General features: G+C 39.8%; 1 protein-coding gene across 1 annotated transcript; it reads right to left on the reverse strand.

Moving 5' to 3' along the window:
• Nucleotides 1-14,159: 14,159 nt before the first annotated feature.
• On the reverse strand, nucleotides 14,160-19,307 carry LOC119493666 (glial cell line-derived neurotrophic factor-like). Its single transcript, XM_037779161.1, has 2 exons — nucleotides 18,135-19,307; nucleotides 14,160-16,040 (listed from the first exon to the last, which is right to left on the reverse strand). The coding sequence occupies exons 1-2, from the start codon at nucleotides 18,382-18,384 to the stop codon at nucleotides 15,514-15,516; spliced, it is 777 nt and encodes a 258-aa protein (XP_037635089.1). The 5' UTR covers nucleotides 18,385-19,307; the 3' UTR covers nucleotides 14,160-15,513.
• Nucleotides 19,308-20,071: the final 764 nt, after the last annotated feature.

The raw sequence follows: 20,071 nt of genomic DNA on the forward strand, positions 1-20,071 counted from the left end.
ATTCATCCTTAAAAGGGGCATTCCACTGATTTTACTCATGACGATCAGTTTAGTCATCATTGGGTCGATTACTCAGCCCGTGACCACAGTTGCATGTCCTATGTTGCTCTGGAGGAGCTTTGTCAAATCTGAGAAAATGACCCTGATGATGTCATAGTTATAAACTGGGGTGTGAAGTTTGAAAGATGTGGGTGTTTACGAGGCTGAGGGCTGCCCAAAGTGGGGCCCACAGGCCAAATTGGCCCACCATAAGGTTTGATTTGGCCCGCCAGATGTAAGCATTTTATTTATTTATTTTTTAATTAAAAGACCCACAGATCATCAGCGATCCCGACCGACTTTACTGTCTTTCAGAGGCTGCAGCTAGCTCGTTTAGAGCTAGATTGAAAATACTGGTATCATGCGAAACTACAAAAACCTAAGGAATCCATCGGTACCAAACCATGTCACCATGTCAACCCTGTTAGCTTGTCAGGAAGGAGGCTAAAAAGCGCTCCAAAGTTAGGCTAAATTTCGGTGTGGGAAAAACTGGCATGGCAATTTTCAAAGGGGTCCCTTGACCTGAGAACCATGAAAATGGGTTCTATGGGTACCCACGAGTATCCTCTTTACAGACATGCCCACTTTATGATAATCACATGCAGTTTGGAGCAAAAACATGCAGTTTTTTGAATGCAGTACAAATGTTTTATATTTGCCTATTCTAAAAATTGTGTATTTTAGTATTTCTGCATACTTGGGTCCCTAAACAGTCTTTACGATTGATCAATCAGATTGCATTATGGGAATTGTCAGATCCCGGTCTCTGCTACTTCAATTTTGATTATTCTTTTTCTCAACCTGTCTCTTGTGAGTCCTTCAAATGTATAAAAGTGCAACACTGAAGTACCCCTTTAAGAAATGTAATATTCAAACAGTCCTCAGCTTGCTCTACAGCAATGATGAAACGTCATAAATGCAGCTGGTCAGTGATGTGAGTGGAGAACGAGTCACAGAGAAGCTCCTGAATAAAGCAGGGCAGAGTATCCGAGCAGCGTAAAGTGTCTACTTCTTTCATCACACGTGTGCGTGCGACAGCTTTTTCCGCCGGGCTCGTCCACAGCTCCTGATGCATGTGTGAGGCCAGCGGTTCCTTCTTGTTATGGCTCCTTTGATCACAGTGTGCTGTGTTGACATTACGGCAGTGTCCTGTGTGACTTGTGTGTTCAGCCTCAGTGTGAAGTGCTGTAATCAGGGTATCTTTTGTTGAATAATAGATTCAATGAGTGACCGGTTTACACACAGCGGGGTTTTCCGTTTCAGCTCGCTCATAATTCAGCTGCAAGGCATGAAAAAGGACAGTTTCTTAAATGTTATTCTTTTGTGTCAGAACAATTTATCTACGGAATCCACAGTACGGAAGATCCACCACAGATCTAGCCAGAAAACAAGACAGGAAGTATGTCTCACTGTGATGCCACAGTCATGTAGAGATCCACAAAAAATGAAGGAAAAACAGCTGGCAACCTACTTGGACTTTACAGATGGAGCTTTTCTGGGGATTAGAGCATGTTTTGTGGTTCATGCAGCTCATTTCAATACAGAGACAAATTAGTGCACGGACATGTTTCTAACTTTATTGTCCCCAAATGATGATGTTTGCAGCCATGTGAAGCAGAGAAAGCACAAAGGCTTGAACACAAAACATAATAACATAGGAAAACATATGGTATCAATATCTAAAACGCATTAACTCTCCTATTCATTGTTAATGTAGAAACTTTTAAACAGCGGTGAGTGGGTTTTCTGCTCTACTTATAGGCTACTAAAAAACAAGCTTTTAGAAGTTGTTTTTAAAGGGGTAGTCCAGCGTTTTAGTAGTACACTTCTATAAAATGGATGGACATGTGAGAGACAGATAAAAAAAAGAAATAGCCGCTGAGTCTGAGATGTCCTGACTTTTAGTCCCTCGTATGGGTCAAACTCTACAATCACCGGATCCTACACTTCCCATAATGCAACTCGGTAACATCTTCTCTTCGGCTGGCTGTTTACCCCTGTTTCCAGTCTTTATGCTGAGCTAAGCTAACCAGCTGCTGTAGTTTCATATTTACCGTTGTTGTGTTCCCGGTGCTGTTGTCCCTTTTCTCTGGCTTGGGGACTTGCTACCTCGGATTTTGGGTTGTCTTGTTTGTATGTCTTTATGTTAATACATGCCATGGATTAGATTGTTTTAAAGGTGTCTTCTGTGGTTGATTTGGGTCAGTGGTGGAGTGTTGTTTGCCCCATAGGGCTGCTCATAGGTGGGGCGTAACAAAGTACAGAACTTTAAAGTGGTATCTATCCTCTCATTGAACTCTCAGTAAAGGCCTTTGCCCGCCAAGTCCGTATTTTTCATTGTACGTTTAAAAATAAATACAACCTCACTTTGTGTCAATCACGTTTACATACCGACTCTGAAACTTTCATCCTTCATTAAAGTTTTCGGAGCAGGTCTGATTTTCTGCATGTTTGACCACTCATAGCCGGCGTCTGTGCAAACGTCATCATCCAAAATGGCATGATAAACATTCACTTTACGATAAAGAAATAAAAGAATACAGAGATGCAGGATTTAAGGCTTGGTTGCAAAACAAAGGACGTACAAAAGATTAGACAGTAGTAGTGATTGTGCTCTATAGGCAGCTGAACAATAACTTCTCATAACGTCAATAATTCATTAGCCTCGTAGCGTTATCCATTACATGGCACTCACAAAATGAATTCAGTTTTGTCCTGTGAATTTTCGCAACTAATAGAATAATTACGCATTGGACTCAGTGGGCAAGGTTTCTTTGCCTCACGTTTTTTTACCGGATGATGCATTAAAAAACGCATAATTTCCAAAAATGCCAAACTATTGCTTTAAAATATATTACAATCATGGTTCTCTGGTTTGTAGATTTGAAACACTTTTATGTAACTGCTGAAGTTTTGGCAAGTCTTAAAAAAATTAAGCTATTAGGTTAAATGTCTTTTTGGAGAGTGTAGGACAAATGAATGAAAAGGGGCTGCATGAGTTAAAGTTATTAGCGGTGTGTTTGGCCTGTGGAGGGATTTAGTGTTTCCATCCAGAGTGGAGAGGAGTTGTTTTTTTAGACCGGCGTTACTGTTGTTCTGTGTACCTCAAAGGTTAGAGAATGGCAGAAACATTACAGAGGTCAATGTTTTATTTCCTGTACTGGTAATCTCTGTTAAAAATGGATCCACTTCACAGTGGCGTAGGGCACTATCCACCATATGGCATAACTTAAATGAATCAAAGGGCAAATAAACACGGCATGTTATTATCCACTTTCTGCTAGATAAAAAGTAGCCTTAAAACGGTTAGACATCAGTCACTGTGTGTCTCTCTGTGTGTGTGTCCATATGTAAATGATGTGTCTGTGTTATGTGTCTGCATGGTTACGATCTAGCTCTGGATTTCTGTCAGACGATGTGTGTGTTACAGGGCAGCTGAGCACGAGATATCACATTTCCATCAGTTGTGCCTCTGCTCTCTCAGGCTTGGATGGGGGTTATGAAGGCACTACGAGGGGTCATAAGAAGGTCACTCTAGACTATGAGAGGTTATAGAGGGGTTATAAAGGGGCTGTGAGTCAGAGGTTTGAACTGTTTGCTCCCTGCTTTTGCTCTGTGAGTCATTTTCTGGCTTAGTAGGATCCATTTCAGGGTCCATTCACCTCAGGGGGGAAACAGATGTCTGTTAGAGGATCAGAGGCTTGTAAATACTTGTGTAGGTATTTTTGGGATCTTAAACACTTTGGTTTGGGTTTGATCAGGAGATAATAACTGCAACATTTGGTGGCAATCTGTTTTTTTTCCACCAAATTCACGTTCCAAATGGCCTACTGAGGTGTTAACTTGTTTCTTATGTGATGTGTTTTTCCATTGAATCTATGCATTTCTTCAGTTTCCATTACCCTTGTGGATCAGTGGGCTGATCTGGATGTGTAATCACAATGTTGTGAGTCTGAATATGCCTCATGCTCTTTGTGCACATGTCACTTTGAAGCCCTCCTCCTCCTCTGCAACATCTCTCCTATTTCTTTCCTCTGCATACTATTGAGTAAAGCAGAAACAATGTGGACATTGAAGCCCAAATATTTAGATTTCACTGAGGTGTAAATCTGTTTTCTAGCTCGAAACAATCCCTATCTTTCTGTTTTCATGCTGTGAAGAAGACAAAGACGAGGAAACACTTGTGCAACGCTGCAGTTATCGCAGGGGAATGCTTGCTTACATTGTTGGGAAGCCCATATTATTTCAGTGCCCTGATGAGCTGTAGATTTATGTATACACACATGGTTCCATTGTAGGCCGATGTCAATTTTTTGGCACGCTGCAGTGTTGTTTTTTCCATTTGGCATGAGTTTAGAGTATGGATGTGGTTTGTGTTAGATGATACAGTACTGTGTCTGTTTGTATTTGTGTGTTTTTATCTGTGTGTAGCCTATGTTATATTGTCAGTTACTAAAGCCAACCTGCGTGATATATTCATCAGATTTATGACTGTTTGAGGCAAACACACACGCACAGTGCTGCATCTCCTTTTCAGATAAAGACCGGAGACGGAAAGTCAGTTTAGAAAGAAGTTTATGAAACTTTTATTTAGCAGCAATGATTAATTAAACACAGGAAACAAAACATAAACAATGCTACAATTACAATGTCGTTATGATGAGGAAATACAGAAAATACAGTGATTTAAAAGTAAGCCTTAATCTCACCTCAGGAAATAAAACATAAAACAAGATCAAGGTCCTTTAAATACACAGCATACATGGACAACAGAACAAAAGCAGGTGATTTGTTTTTCCTTTTTTAGGTTCTGCCTGTGTACATACAGTATATGGTACATGTGTCTTGTTACATTTAGCTATGGCACCTATAATTATGAAACCATTTCACAGGATTCCTTATAATACCTTATATTTATTAGGTTGTATTTGATCGCAGGACAAAAAATCCATTGAATAATGAAGATGTCTCATTTATAGGCTATAATTTGAGAAGTTTCATAATTTCAGTATTTATGATTGTAGCTTTAGCCACCCCATTTTAATATCTCTGGCATATTGGCATGGCTACTGTTAATAAAATGAAATTAAATACCTTTTATAAAAACTCAGAAAAGGTATGTAGCTGTTTTCTACATTACAACACATGCTGCTACATTATTTACATTATGTCAATGTCACAGCTTGAAATTTCAGTTGACAGCTAACAATGGTTAGAAGCCTCAACTGATATTTAACTGACATGTTAGAGTATGCTAGGCAGCTATATCTTATATGAAAATGCTCATACTAAAGAAACAATGAATAAAGTGATGAGAAAAAGAATGCTCCCCTGAAAATGGCTAACCAAAGTCAGGTTTACTTTGTGTTAAAGTTTGTTTTTAACTCTCAAACATGGCGGCTGGCTCTGTGAAGAGAGGACTCGCTTTCTATGTAGATTTAAACGGCTCATTCTAAGGTAATGGAAACACGATTCTAATTTTTTTGTGATTATATACTAAGGACAACATACTTATTAATATTATATTCCATTTCTGCCAATAGATCCCCCTAATTGTTACACACTGGTCCTTTAAAATTTGGTGAAATTTAACTGGGATTCTTTATTAATCCCATATACGATTCAGTGGTGGATGTTTGCTTTCACAGTGGTTGAACCCAAATTGACCACTCTAACCTCTGTCACTTATTCAAGGTAGGATGCTCTACTAAAGCCCAAATCATTTTCAATTAAATAATTCTTTTCTTTTCTTCTTCTTTAATGCTGCACCGAAAACTAGACTGTTTTTCCTAGAGTATCCTTTTAAAGACATTTCAGTAACTTCTGATGTCTTATTTACGAGGCATAACTGCATTTACAGAGGGTTAAGGGTTCCTTTGCATACCACTGAGGTGTTTATGGAGGAAGTGAGAGGTTCCTCCCTTTAACACCAGGGAATATACAGACAGACACACACACACACGCACAAACATGCATGTGGATTAACACGCACAAACACAAGGCGCAGCAGACAGCAAGCCAAGTCCTGAGCGTACTCACAGGGGGTAAAACTGAACAAGAAAACAGAAGGACGGAGGGCTGGAGACATTAATGGATGAAGCTAAAGGACATCAAAACGCAGGGGGATGTGAGGAAGAGGGGAGGGGAGGAAGGTAGTGAAAGATCCGAGGATGATAGAGGGATAGTGAGGAACAAGAAAGGGATGACGGGAGGTCTGCTGTTTCCTCATGAGGGGAGAATGAATAGTGAGTTAGTGGTCTGGTTTGCCTCCTGGGGTCTTACACACACACACACACACACACACACACACACACACACACCCCACTAGTGTGTTTATAAAAGGAGATTAGAGCAGTTCTACTCTGTACCTCAGCGTAGCAGAGGTGCTTCAGAGCCATATGTGTAAACGATGAGAGGAATGTGCATTGATGTATTGACAATGCATGCTATGTACATTTAGTGATATTTATAACCTTTTTAACCCCAGAGGGAACAGCTGTAGTATGTTATGTCATGTTGCTCCCAAATGCATGCTTAATTATGTTAAGTGACACAGGGTCCCTTATGGATGGAGCAAATAACAAGATTGATGGTTTGATTATTGCTGCAAAAAAATATTATGGCTGTTACAGCTGTTTAAAGTTTGCGTTTGATGTTGTTTATCATCATTGCTGTTTTTAGGGATTTAGTAGTTTTTTTTGACCCAACCACAGCAGCAGATAAACAAATGAACGTAGCCAGGAACCATGCTCAATCTATATACAGATCATATGTCTTTCTGTCCTAAATCTTCTTCATGTTCCAGGAAAACATTCATTTAAAACACAGCTTTTAGTATTTAGATGTTGCTTTTACTGTAAAAGTCGTCATTAATACTGAAAAAGACAGTACATTATAAACAGACAAATTCAGTTAAATGACTTATAATGAAGCTTTCACAGTTTTACTGTGTTTTTTGTTTGGTATTTTTCAGTTAAATTGAATGGGATTCAATGTACAATCAGCAACAACTGCATGTTAATCTTACAGAAATAATTAGTCTGTTGTTGAATGTTAATTCAGCAGAAATGGGCTGTTGTAATTCACAATTTCAACCGGTAAAGCCAACAGTTCTAAACTGTAAAATGTACAGGTTGTTCTGTAAAGTTGTTTCTGGCAACCACAGCTGCCAGTTTTTTTTCCGTAAAAACAACGGGATTTTTTTTACAGTGTACATTGAAATAGGTACTATATACTTGGAAATAGCAGTTGATCATTTTTTGGAGGATATGATACAAAGTGTTGTGGTTTTCTGATACCTATAAACATGTTTGGTGGTTAATTCAGCAGTAACAGTTTGTCATAATCTGCCCATGCTTCATGTTTTTTTCCTGTGTTTTATTCACATCATTCATGTTTCCTGTTTCATTTTGTTACTCACCTTTCCTCTCGTTTCAGATCACTTCACTTCCTGTCTTTGTGTGTTTTCCCGCCAGTTTTTGATTGTCTGCCCCGCCCTGATTAGTCTCACCTGTCCCTCGTTAGCCCTGCACTCACCAGACCTCCTGCTCACCTGTTCCCACTTCCCCAATCACTCATTCACTATTTATACTAACACAGTTCCTTTGATCTTTTCCCGTTCGTCTTCGTTGCATCTTTTATTTGGAGTTTTGTTGTTTCCCTGTGGCCTGCCTGCTATTTCCTACCTGCATTTGGGACTCCATGCCTGTAAGTCATTTCAAACAAGCCATTGAATTGTTCCTGCTGCCTCCTAATCTGAGATTGCGACCAACTGAAGCTTCTCCTGCGTGCCAAGTGTGTTGGAGAGCTACGGTGACCAACGCAAAAACGCAAATGTCCTTCTCTTGCGGCAGTTGTTGTAAGAGTATAGCGAAGGTCAATTGAAGCAGAGCCAGTGCGCAGAGTGTGTTTATGGGAAGTGAGTAGTGAAGCAAGACAGAGAGAGGCGGCGACAAGAGCGAGTAATATTATCAACTCCGGCCCAAGCAAGAAAAGTTAACAGAGTTCGGTTTGTTTGGTGATTATACACTAAAGAAAACAAACTTATTAATATTATATTCCATTTCTGCCAATAGATCCCCCTAATTACTACACACTGGTCCTTTTAAAGTTTATTTTATGAAGTAAACTCAAGTAAAGTTCAAGTATATTTCCCAAGTATACTTTATGTAGTAAGTTATCAATGTACTAGTAGTATATTTATACAGTAAGTGTACTACTTCAATACTTCTTGGGACTAAATTGGCCCACTTAGTTTATAAAAATGTATAACTTCTAATACATCCTCAGCCAAGGCCTTTACAAATGCTGTTCATGTTTATACAGTGGTTCAGGAGAGCTTCTTATTACATCTATATAACAAGATAAAAATATAAGATGATAAAATAGGAATGATAAGAAATAGAATAAATAAAGTAGTAATATTGCATCTGTGTTCTCTGCATCATTGCATTGTAAGTGATACAATATTTTCCTTCATTTAAATTGCATTGCAGAAGCTTGAGGAAAATATGTTCCAGGTAATGCCGGAGCTTTGCGTGAAGAAGCTGAAAGCCACAAGCCCAAGTGTCCCTATGCGGTCAAAGCTGGATCTGGAGGTCAGTGGCGATTTGTAATGGTATTTTTCTTAGGCTCTGCATTAATAACTGATTAGGGCCCGAGCACAACTCCTCCTTGCAACGTCTGATGGTTATTAAAATGCATATGCATGTCAGGCGGCCTCCAATATTGCTACATTTATCAACAAGTTTAGAGCTGACCCTGACCATTACCACTGAAAACCTGAAGCTCTTGACAGCCAGGTTAACAGTTATAAGTTGTCTCAGACAAAACATTGCTAATACATTTGACAAGTAGAAATGTCTCAACGCCGTACATGCAATCTGTTATTCTATAGTTACAAGCAAGTATGTAAGCCTCTGTATTAGAGAGAACCACAGTTTTGAACTAGATCTATCTCGCAATGTTAACATACCTGAAAAATGATTTGTGTATCCATCTCTTGATTCTGATCCACTACAATTAAATGGGTTCTTCCTTGGCCCATACTACACCCTTCCACCAAGTTTCATGAAAATCAGACTGGTAGTTTTTCCGTGATCCTGCTGACAACATACTGAAGACATGACCTCCGTGGCCGAAGTAATAAGTATTTCACTGACGTAAATCCTAGCAGGTCAAATATAACTTTCAAAGTGCTTGTGTGTCATCGGTGGTGTCATTCAGGATCACACCCTTTTCAAGCAGTCCGTCACATCATCTCAGCAGTTTCCTCTTTGCTTGATCTAGTGTGTCACATCGGAGCGGACAGCTTCCACACCAGCAGGGCTACTGTCCAATCTGCCTGAGAGCTGTTTCTCATCATTACACTCTGACAACAACTCAGACAGAAGTGGACGGAAAATCGCGTCATCAGCCAGCCTGTCAAAATCTTCGGCCTTGCCTATTCGGAGCGAGGGCATTCATTCAGAAAAGGGTTTACACACACGTAGTCCCAAGAGCCCTTCCGGCAAGAACAGAAAGGGATACAAGTTGAAAAGTATTTGAAACAACTTCTATTTTTACATCACATAGAAGTTCCACATTGCAACATTTGGCTTTTAAAAGAGGTTAAAATGGCAAATTTATATAATAAAACTTATTTAAACTGGCCCTCTGCCACAACACTCAAACACACTTTCTTATATGAATACGCACACAATGATGTACCACAGGTGTGAGGCTGAGACAGAGCATTGTAACGCACATTCTCAGGTTGCACCTGAATATTTAACCGTCTGAGCGGACACCTCTCACACACCAACACCCAGGTGATCGCGTTACATTCACACCTCTTGACATTTTCTTCTGCAGCTACAAAAGCCGTGTCAAAATATTGCGCTCACAAAAGGCCTGTTTGTGTCTGAGTTTGGTCAGACTCACTCAAGTTAACTGAAGTTCAAATGACTCATGTCACGTATATTAAAAATATCAAGTGCTTGCATCATATACGTGTCAGCTGCAGATACTCCTGTTCTTTTGTTATATTTCACCACGATCACCGTCTCCTGCACACAAAATATTAAAACCTCTTCAAAATTCAAAACATTTTCCAGAGAAGCTGACATTTTAGAAATAAAGCATCAGACCGTTGATGTTATAGCGTTTAACGATGGTGTCGATGGTGTTCTCTCTTTCCATCTCGCTGGCCACTGAGTGTATATTCCATGTGCAGTTCACTATAGTGATGACTGATAACACGTGTCTGTGTGTGTGTGGTAGTAGCGATGAGTGCCTTCGGCTGGTGGTCCAGACCGGAGGTTTGGCGATAGGCCAGTTGACGGCGATCAGTGCGGTGCGGTTAGAGCTCCATGTTAATCCCCTCTGCTTCTGCTTTGTGTTGCAGCCAGTCCTCTGACAGCACAGCAGTGTCGGCTCACAGCCTGTTTCTAGCATGAATCACTAAAATACTAGTGTTTTCTTTAGACTTTTTACTACTTTAATATAGCAGATCTTTGGCGCCTAACCTCCCTTCTCCTTTTGTATTTCTGTTCATGACCTTCAGGCTTCTGAGAATTTCAGATTAAAAGACTCACAAAAGACAAACTACTTTTATCAATTATGAATATGAGAAGATAACAGATCTCGGAGCCTCTTTTGATCTTAAAAACAGGGTGAGACAGCATCAGCATTGTGCTGTCGTCATACGTCTTGAATTGGTAGCTGCATTGTTTTCATCTGTGATGCCTCCTCTTCTGCGGTTGTCTTTACAATTGACTCGTCATATAGCCTGAGTCACGCTGACAGATTCCAGAGCGGTGGCACAAAGAGCTTCTTGTGGTTTGACATCTCTCATGGAGACCCGCGACATGTCTGGTATAACCGTGATTACACTTAGGTTATCATTTGTATCTTTTCTCACGCCAGCTGGCACAATGGTGGCGGGCAAGGCTCTGCCCACAATTGCTTCCTCTTGTAAACAAGCTGGTCACTGAGTTGAATTGAATGATGAGAATTTGAGCTACCGTGGAGATTTTCTTATAAAGTAAATCTTGAAACCATCATGCTGTCTCAAGATTGGTTTGGAAATCATGGGAGAAATTAAATTCTCATGCCCTTTTTACCCCAATAACTACTATAAAAGGCCTTCGACTGCACAGCTGCTCAATAGCAGTTGCACAATAAAAGTCTCCATATGGAAAATGCATTTAGAAAATTCAACAGAATCTTGTTTTTCCAGAAACAGTGCTCTGGTTACACTGGATAACCCACAGACATACTTTCTTTTCTACAAATATAAAAACTTAATATTGAGGTGTATGTATTTTCCAGAACAACCAGGATATTGCTTCTGGAAATAGGTCTGGATTTCTTTTGTAATTTCAAGCGTAGTGAGCAACATTCTGTTCACCTCCATTGTACTGAGATGAAATCTCATATCTGGAACTGTTGCATGGATATAGACACCACCACCATATTTAGTATTATAGGTGAACCAGCCCTTTGAAGTTCTTACTGTAACATGAATGTGTCAACACGTACAGTTGTGCCAGTATTTAGCACCTGTTGGGAACACCACTTCCTTAACCGCTAACACTTGGGTTGTATTACACTCCGGTGGAACTTTATCCTTCATTACAAGCTCCTCTGACACCGTTAACAAAAGAGCAGGCGACTCATCTGACTAATGACACTATCCTCTGACTGTCAGGTAGCCCTAATGGTTTCCTCTGGTGTCCACAACTAAAGCTGATGAACTTGTTGTGTTTATTTTCAACAGTGGGGCCAATAACGGTTTGGCACTGACATGGTTAACTCAGGAATATGTTTAATTGGTCCCATAATAGCCGTTAGACTAAAGTCTACGTTTGGCCAAGCTGCACTGTGGGTGTTATGTTTTTAAAAATGTTTATGCAATAGGTTTTTGACTCTAATCCTTCAGTACAACTGGAGCATCTGTGGCTTGGAAACTAAATGAATGAGGAGGAGAAATAGAAGTAATGGCTGTGGAATGTGTTGACTCACTCTATGTTTACTGCATTTCTAAGTGAGGAAGTTCAAAAGAAAATTCAACCTGGCACTCAATTTAATTTAAAGAGCATTAATAGCATCAAACAACTATTTGCTATGTAAAGATATAGAGGAGTAATGTCTACCTGAGCAGAGAATGAAGTCACTCTCCCTCTGTGTCTGTTGTAATCAGAGCTTCTCTGTGCTTTGTTGAACGTTCTGCTCTCATATGGCGGTTACAGCTGATAACGTCGTCCCAACCGATGGCGACGTTGCAGAAGCGTAGCACCCACCCTCGGGTTCCACCCAGGTTTACGCTTTTAGCTCTGTCAGCAATGCCGTTGTTCTCATATTGTTGGCGCTGATAGCACCGTTAGCTGCGAGCCACCACCATGTTGAGGCACTAGATATGCTCTGAATTCTGTATTGAGCACCTTTAAGATCATTTTCGTTTTATGAAAATATTGATATTGCGGGTAACCGGGTTCATACCAAAGTTACTGGCTGCAGATTTTTACTATCATAATGTTGCTATGGTGCCATGTGTTCAACATCCAATAGAACAAAATTCCAAGAACAGGGACATAAACATCTTCATGATTTCAAGTTTCCTATTGCCGGCAGAGTAGAACTGTAAAGCTAAGCAAACAGTGAAACCCCAGCTGTCAAACTGTATTAATCACTGGCTCTGAGCTTGACTGGTGTATCAGCTCTGGTTGCAAAATGTCTCACAGAGAATCACAGAATCGTTTATAGAGATAATGAGTTGCATAAGAAAATAAGAGAGACTTGGCTAGCCCAGTTTAGTTGTTGAACCAGGCTGCACTGACTCACAGCTCCGGAGACAGGCAGAGGAAGGGCTGTGAAATGTGAGAGAGCAGGGGATGGATCAGATATCGACCACACACATTAGTTAAGCAAGACACATCATCTCTTCTCATGTTCTCCAGCTCCTACATCATTGTCTTCTCTGGATGTTCGCCACCTTTTAATCATACTGTCTTTTCATTGTCCTCCCTCTCTCTGCCAACATACACCTTAGCTCTTATGGCTCAGTCTTCCATGTTGTTTTCTTTATGTTGTAACACCCATCTTTCATCCATCTAGCCTCAATCCCTCACTGTCCGTCTCACCTTCCTTTTATTCTTACTATAGGTATTATACTTTACTGTAGGTACGGATACTCTTCTGTGTTAAATGCCTGTTCCTGTCATTTGATAAGATCAGATTCTATTCATCCATTATTACAAAGGTAAATCCCTAATGCGCCATTGCTCTCTTGTTCCTCTCCCTCTTTTACACTAAAAGTGACAGAAATAGAGTGATTAATTTCTGTTACTTTACTCGTTATTGATCAATGTCAAGTTTATGTAAAACCGTATGGTGTAATTTTTGGAAACTGAGTTTTTTTCTGCGTGTCGGAGGATCGTTTCCACCCTATCAAAAAAAAAAGAAAACGCCCACTCAGCGAACCGCTCTACTCTTGACTTTGTGCAGACATTCGCCTGTTTTTGACTGACATTTTGGGCGGAAATAACAAAAATTGTGTGCTGTAAACGTCAGCTGGGTCTTGTGAATGATGAATGGTTGACAGTTGATTATCAGATCAACACTGTTTCAAATAAAATGGCAATCAGGTTTATCAAATCAATTGACAATTTATCACTATTTTTTTCAATTCACATACATTTTCATCACTTCCATCATTAAGTCATACGCATTTCCATCACTTTCCTTTTCTTCAATTCTTTTTTGTTACTCCCACCCTTGAGGCCACTTTCCTTAAATGATAAATGGCAATTTTATATTGTAAATGATGAATGTAAGATGGGGGAAATGAAACATGAAACATGACTCTGTTTTCATCATATCACTAATATTTTAAATTAATCAAATCAATTGTTAATTTATCACTCTATTTTTCAATTCACATGCATTTTCATCACCTCCATTTTTACCAATTAATTTGTGTTACTTCCACAACTCATAACTATTATGCTGACTATGTTACAGTATATATTATAGACTAATTTCCTTCGGGACAATGAACTCCATCTTATCTTAATAGCATGTCTTGTTGTCTGCTAAACTCATCCACAATGGGCTGAAACACTAAATCTTGTGTGTTCGTTATAACATACAGAATACACTACACAGTGTAGAATACATTTATTAATAATTAAATGACACAATTTAAAAGTGAATACCGTATAAAAATAAAGCTGTAGTTATGTTTCTAAAGTGAGGAAATCTTGTTTTACTAACACAGCAATTCATCTGAGAGGAGGACATGAAATTAGCAGTGAATAAACAACTATTCTTCTAATCATGAGAACTAATGTTTTGATATAGCTTCTCTCACTTTGTTAATTAAAAACAAAAACAGGCAACAATGCAGTCAAATGACACTAAAGTTGTAGAACATTGTAAACGCCAAGATACTGAGGAAGGTTTTCCTGTGAAGAAAAACTTTAAAGGTACCCTGTGGAGTTTTCGACCACTAGTAGTGCTATAGAGCAATATTTTTAACAGGGGGTCCCCGGTAACAAGCAACGTAGCAATGCAAAGGCAAAGAAGAATTTATTTTTTATTTATTTAACCAGGAAGTCACTTGAGATTAAAATCGTTTTCGAGGGAGACCTGACCAAGATAGCAGGCCATTACAATGTTAGAAAAATTATAAAATAGTTCAAGAAGAAGACTGCAAGCTTGTGAACATGAATGTAAACAATGCACGATTTAAAATACATCTTTTCAAAAATCGGCTTTGCAAATGTTTTACGAGGAAGAAAATGTATTAAACTCTTTTGTTAGACCTCAAGGATACACAACATAGTGAGAAACACTGAATGCACACATAACTTTGTTTACAAGACAACTCCACAGGGCGCCTAAAAGATCATTTTGCAACGTAAACCACCCGGTATTTTACTGCTTTTATATGGAAATAAACCATAAACTTCTTTGACTTAAACCTTTGGCACACTCTGAGACATCACATTACAATAATAAATAACATGTATTCCTTTTATAAAAACAAAATAAATATCAATAAGTTAATAAATTCAAGATTTCATAAATACATTTCATACGTGTATAACTTCTTCGATGTAACATACTGTATGTGCTATACAGTAGACAGAAAGAGTCTCATCCATTGAGCCGGACTGATTTCAGTCCTTTAGGTTGAGTATCCATGGAGACGTTTAAAATCTCATAAACATATTAGCGATATAAGTTGTAAACTGTAAAGGAAATTGTGGATATTTTAATGGAGGAAGAAGAGGATCATTGCTTTGGGGTAAAAACTGTAGCAACGCCACCTCCTCTCCTTACCTATTCCTTTACCGGTGGACTCAAGTCACGCGTGGCCGCATACAACGTCTGAAATTTTCCTCACAGTGAGATAAATCGGAAGAAAAAACACTCAACATTATACTTCAAAGTGTGAGTGAATGTAAAACTACACAAAGCCACCTCACACTCCTACACACAACCACATCTCCTGGCAGAGTGCTTCCTCACGGTGTGGTAGACGAGGTTGTCGTCCAGAAATGAGAGGTCATCGTCAAACGCTATTGGCCGACAGCAAGCCTGAGGGGGCGTGTCTTTGGGAGGAAGCCTCCTGTTATGAGCGAGGTTGTAAAGGATTTTGTCGTAGTTGGTCTCGGACTTCCTGCAGGGTCCGGAGCAGTACCTGAATATCATTTCCTCGCTGGAGCGGTAGCCCAGACCGAGGTCCGTCACATTGAGGATGATCTGTTTGAGCACACAGCCCTGTCCTCCTCCTCTAGCTCTTCCTCTTCCTCCTCCGCTCCGCTGGCTCGCCCCTTTCTTCCTCTCCCTTCTGTGTCGAGTCTGGCTGCTCAGGTCTTCTTTGGAGGGGGAGGAGGTGGTGGAGGAGGTAGATGAGGACAAGGTGGATGAGGAGGAACGACGTATTCTACTGATGGTCACTTTGATGAAGTCCACCACATCTTCAAACTCGTTTGGTGGGGGCTCCTCCATGGCGTCTGAAACACATCAAGAGAAAATGGCTCTCTTACAAGGGCGTATCATATTGGACAGCACATATTGTTTCACTCTAACTCATCACTCACTCTGGCTATTGAACAGATGGTGTTGTGTCAGAAGCTACACATGCAAAAGCGGAAATAGTACACATGGGTGTGTGTGTGTTTTTTTGCAGAAGAATTCCATTTGAACTGATTCATCCACGTTACAAATAGATACCATTCTTATTTATGTACCAGACTGTTGTAGACATATTTGAGTGGACTAGTAGCATTAAAGCTGCAGTGGGTAGAAATGGAACAAATATGATTAAAAAAAAGTTATTTTTATAAAACTATATCCTGACAGTAGTGCATGACAGGTAATCTGAAAAAAAATGTGTGTGCCTCTGTGTCCTCCGGTGCTCCTAATGGCATCTGCAAGATTTCACAGACCGGAGGAAAACAACCAGTCATAGCCAAGCTGGAGTCTGCCGTCCAGTTGCCATCTATGAGAGCCAGCTGTCAATCACTCGCGAACTCCAATGAAACGGTCAAACTAGGCAGCACTGATCAAATATGAATCAATATTCTGTTACTATAATGCCTATTTTCTCGCCTCAAATGTTTTTACAAACATCTTGTAGTGTACTGTTTAGCTGTAAAATGAGAACGTTTGTGACCCGGCAGCCATGTTGACATCTGTTGAGGAAATACCAAGCAACGCCCACCAGCCGGAGCACAGCCAATAGGAACCCTCTCTCTCTGAAATGACCTGTGATTGGTCAAAGTCTTCCATCAAGGGCTAGATTTTTTAAATCCTGAAAACAGAGCCATGAGGAGGAGCAGAAGTCTATAGTTTTCTCTCAGAGCACTTGAGTTACAATATGCTGAAAGGTTATTATGGAATTTTTGCCCAATGATGCCAAAAACTTGCTGCCTACTGAAGCTTTAAAGATACAGATGCCACTAAGTAGCCTCGTGGCACATACTAGAGCTAAAATATGGGATTTACAGAAAATGAATTAACAATTATTGGCAAAAATCCAAACATTCATTGGTTCCAACTTCTCAGTTAAGACTTGCTGTTTTACTTTGTCCTTTGTGGTTAATAAATTGAGTATGATGAGGTTTTTGACTGACAAAACGAGTCATCTGAAGATGTCACCTTGGGCTTTCGGAAATTGAAACATGTATTTTTACATTTACATTATTAAAATTTTATAAACTAAAGAACCATTCGAAAATATATTTGATTAATTGATAAAAAATACTTGTTAGTTGCCAACCTACATACCATCATTTAATTCTGTCCAAAACAAACAAGCATGTTGTGGGTGTTTTAGCCTATAAGCTGTGAGAAAGGTATGAAGAAAGTAATAACATCAAAATCCAACATAGCTCTGAGTGAGGCAGGCCCATAAGAAGAAGCCAAGATGAAACCATTGCAAATGTTTCAATAACTGGATCTTGCACTCTGAAATCCTTCTGAATAAGTTGTTTAGTATCAACTTCAGTCAAAACATTGTGTTTTTTTCTGAAGTGAAAATAAGTCAATAGAAAGGCCGGATCCACGTGTGTTTTCTATTTGACACAGATAGCAATGATGCTATTTGTCAAAACTCAGCAAGCCTGCTGAGTGCAATGACTTGTTGGCACTTTGGGCACTCCATAAAAAAACCCCACAGTTCTCTTATTAGATTGTGTATGAATGTGAAATTGATATATGTTTGGAAAATTTGAATGTTATTAGTGTAACACAAATATGATGTTGTATATAGTATGTATGTGATATAAATGTAATGTACTTGATTTCTGACCCCAGGAAGACTAGCTGGTGCCATTGGTATCATCTAATGGGGATTCTTTTTAAATTGATAAATAAATAAATAAACTTCGGTCTAAACATTGTGTTTTTTTCTGAACTGAAAATAAGCCAATGGAAAAGGCCAGATGTTTTAAATTTAGCAATTAATTCGGTGAAAATCTTGAAGTATGTTTTCCATTTGACACAGATAACAATGCTGTTATTTGTCACAGACTCATCAAGCCTGCAGAGTGCAATGACTTTTTGGCACTTTGGGCACTCCATAAAAAAACCCACAGTTTTCTTACATGTTCCTCCTCCAGCCAGCGTCTCTTCCCAGTCCTCTGTATCCGCCTCAGAGCGACTGATGTCCGGGGAGGAGACAGACAGGCGGACCTGAACCTGAACCGGAGGGAGCTCCAGAGGACTCTCCCCGAATCGTCCTCTCCTCTCGGCGGACTCGGACTCGGACTGCGGTCGTCTGCTCCGGAGCAGCCGGCTGCCGTGCACGGAGCTCAGCAGGACCAAACAAGTGGTCAGGCTATCCCATAACTTCATTGTCCAGCTCGGTCCGACAGAAGGACATGGCGCGATGCAAAATCAACAGGTATCATCTGGCGATTAACAGCATGGTGAAAGAAGAAGAGGAGTGTTTTATTGCATGCGCAGCTTACTGTAAACTGCACGCTATCACTCACATGCCAGCTGGCAAACGCGCTGCACCGTGGAGCAACATCCAAGGAGCAAGAAACCACAAATGCAGAAGCGCAAAAATGCAGACTTTCCCTCTGAAGTTGTTTTGCAAATCCAACAAAAAATACTCCCAGTTTGCAGGTTTTCATTCAGTATGCACAGCTCCACTGACTCCTGCTCATCACCCTCTCACCATCAATCCTGACTGAGCCTTGAGGAGGAGAAGGAGAGGTCTAACAGGAGGCATTGGTGACGTCTGATGGTCCATCCTCTGCCTCTTCCTGTCTCCACCCATGTAGACTACACAGAGGGGATGGAGACCAAACTCATGGTTGAAGTCCAGGTCCAGAGTTGGTGAGGGCAGAGGAGTGATGTTATTCACATCTTCATATCCACTCAGACATATGCAACAGCCCTTTTTCTTTGTCCCAAGAATTATCAAAGAAGTTGGATGCAGGTCATTCATTTATCACTCTATTTTTCTATTTTTCAAGTCCCATGCATTTTCATCACCACCATTTTTATCAATTCATTTTTGTTACTTCCACAAGTCATAACTATTATGATGACTGTCACAGTATTTTCTATTTCTTAATAGCTGATACTGTATGTGTCTAAGACAAATTTCCTTTTGGACAATGAACTCCATCTTATCTTAATAGCATGTCTTGTTGTCTGCTACACTCATTCACATAGGGCTGACGCACTAAATATTGTGTGTTCGTGATAACATACAGAATACACTACACAGTGTAGAATACATTTATTAATAATTAAATGACACAATTTAAAAGTGAATACCGTATACAAATAAAGCTGTAGTTATGTTTCTAAAGTGAGGAAATCTTGTTTTACTAACACAGCACCCATGTAGACTACACAGAGGGATGGAGTCCAAACTCTTGGTTGAAGTTACAGGTCCAGCGTTGGTGAGGGCAGAGAGGAGTGACGTTATGAAAGAGGCTCAGTCTGTGTACTGAGATGGCTGAGAGGGAAGGAGAGAGGAGTTTCACACTTTCCACTAACAATACTCCTGATTCCACATCCTGCTTTTATAGTGTTTGGTTGATATTGGATGAGAAACGTGTTTCTAATCAGACAGTCAAAACAGACTGAGTACATTGTGTTGCTACTTATAACCACAGAGCGCTTGAAATCTCGTTGTTTTGCAGTTGATGAGCAGCAGACTACATTTAACATCAAGGGGAGTCTGAGCTGATATCCATTACAGCAATTTGGTGTTTGAATGGGAATTTTGCCATGCAGTAGAAAATGTTATTTTGGTTTGGTTTTGTATAATCTGAGATTTAAAGTGTGAAAGTGTCATTTTATTAGATTTCTTTGGCAAAACTTTTAAGCAACATTTTAAGAACCACTGACTCAAAAGGAAAAAGAACATTTTAAAGACACGTTAAAGCTGCAGTGGGTATATGGAGCAAACATGATTAAAAAAAGGTTTATAAAACGGTCGCTATATCATGACAGTAGTGCATGAGACAGGTTATCTGAAAAATGTCATGTGCCTCTGTGTCCTCCGGTGTCCTCTGGTGCT

The sequence above is a fragment of the Sebastes umbrosus genome, chromosome 8 (genome assembly GCF_015220745.1).
Source record: "Sebastes umbrosus isolate fSebUmb1 chromosome 8, fSebUmb1.pri, whole genome shotgun sequence".
NCBI classification, from domain to species: Eukaryota; Metazoa; Chordata; class Actinopteri; order Perciformes; family Sebastidae; genus Sebastes; species Sebastes umbrosus.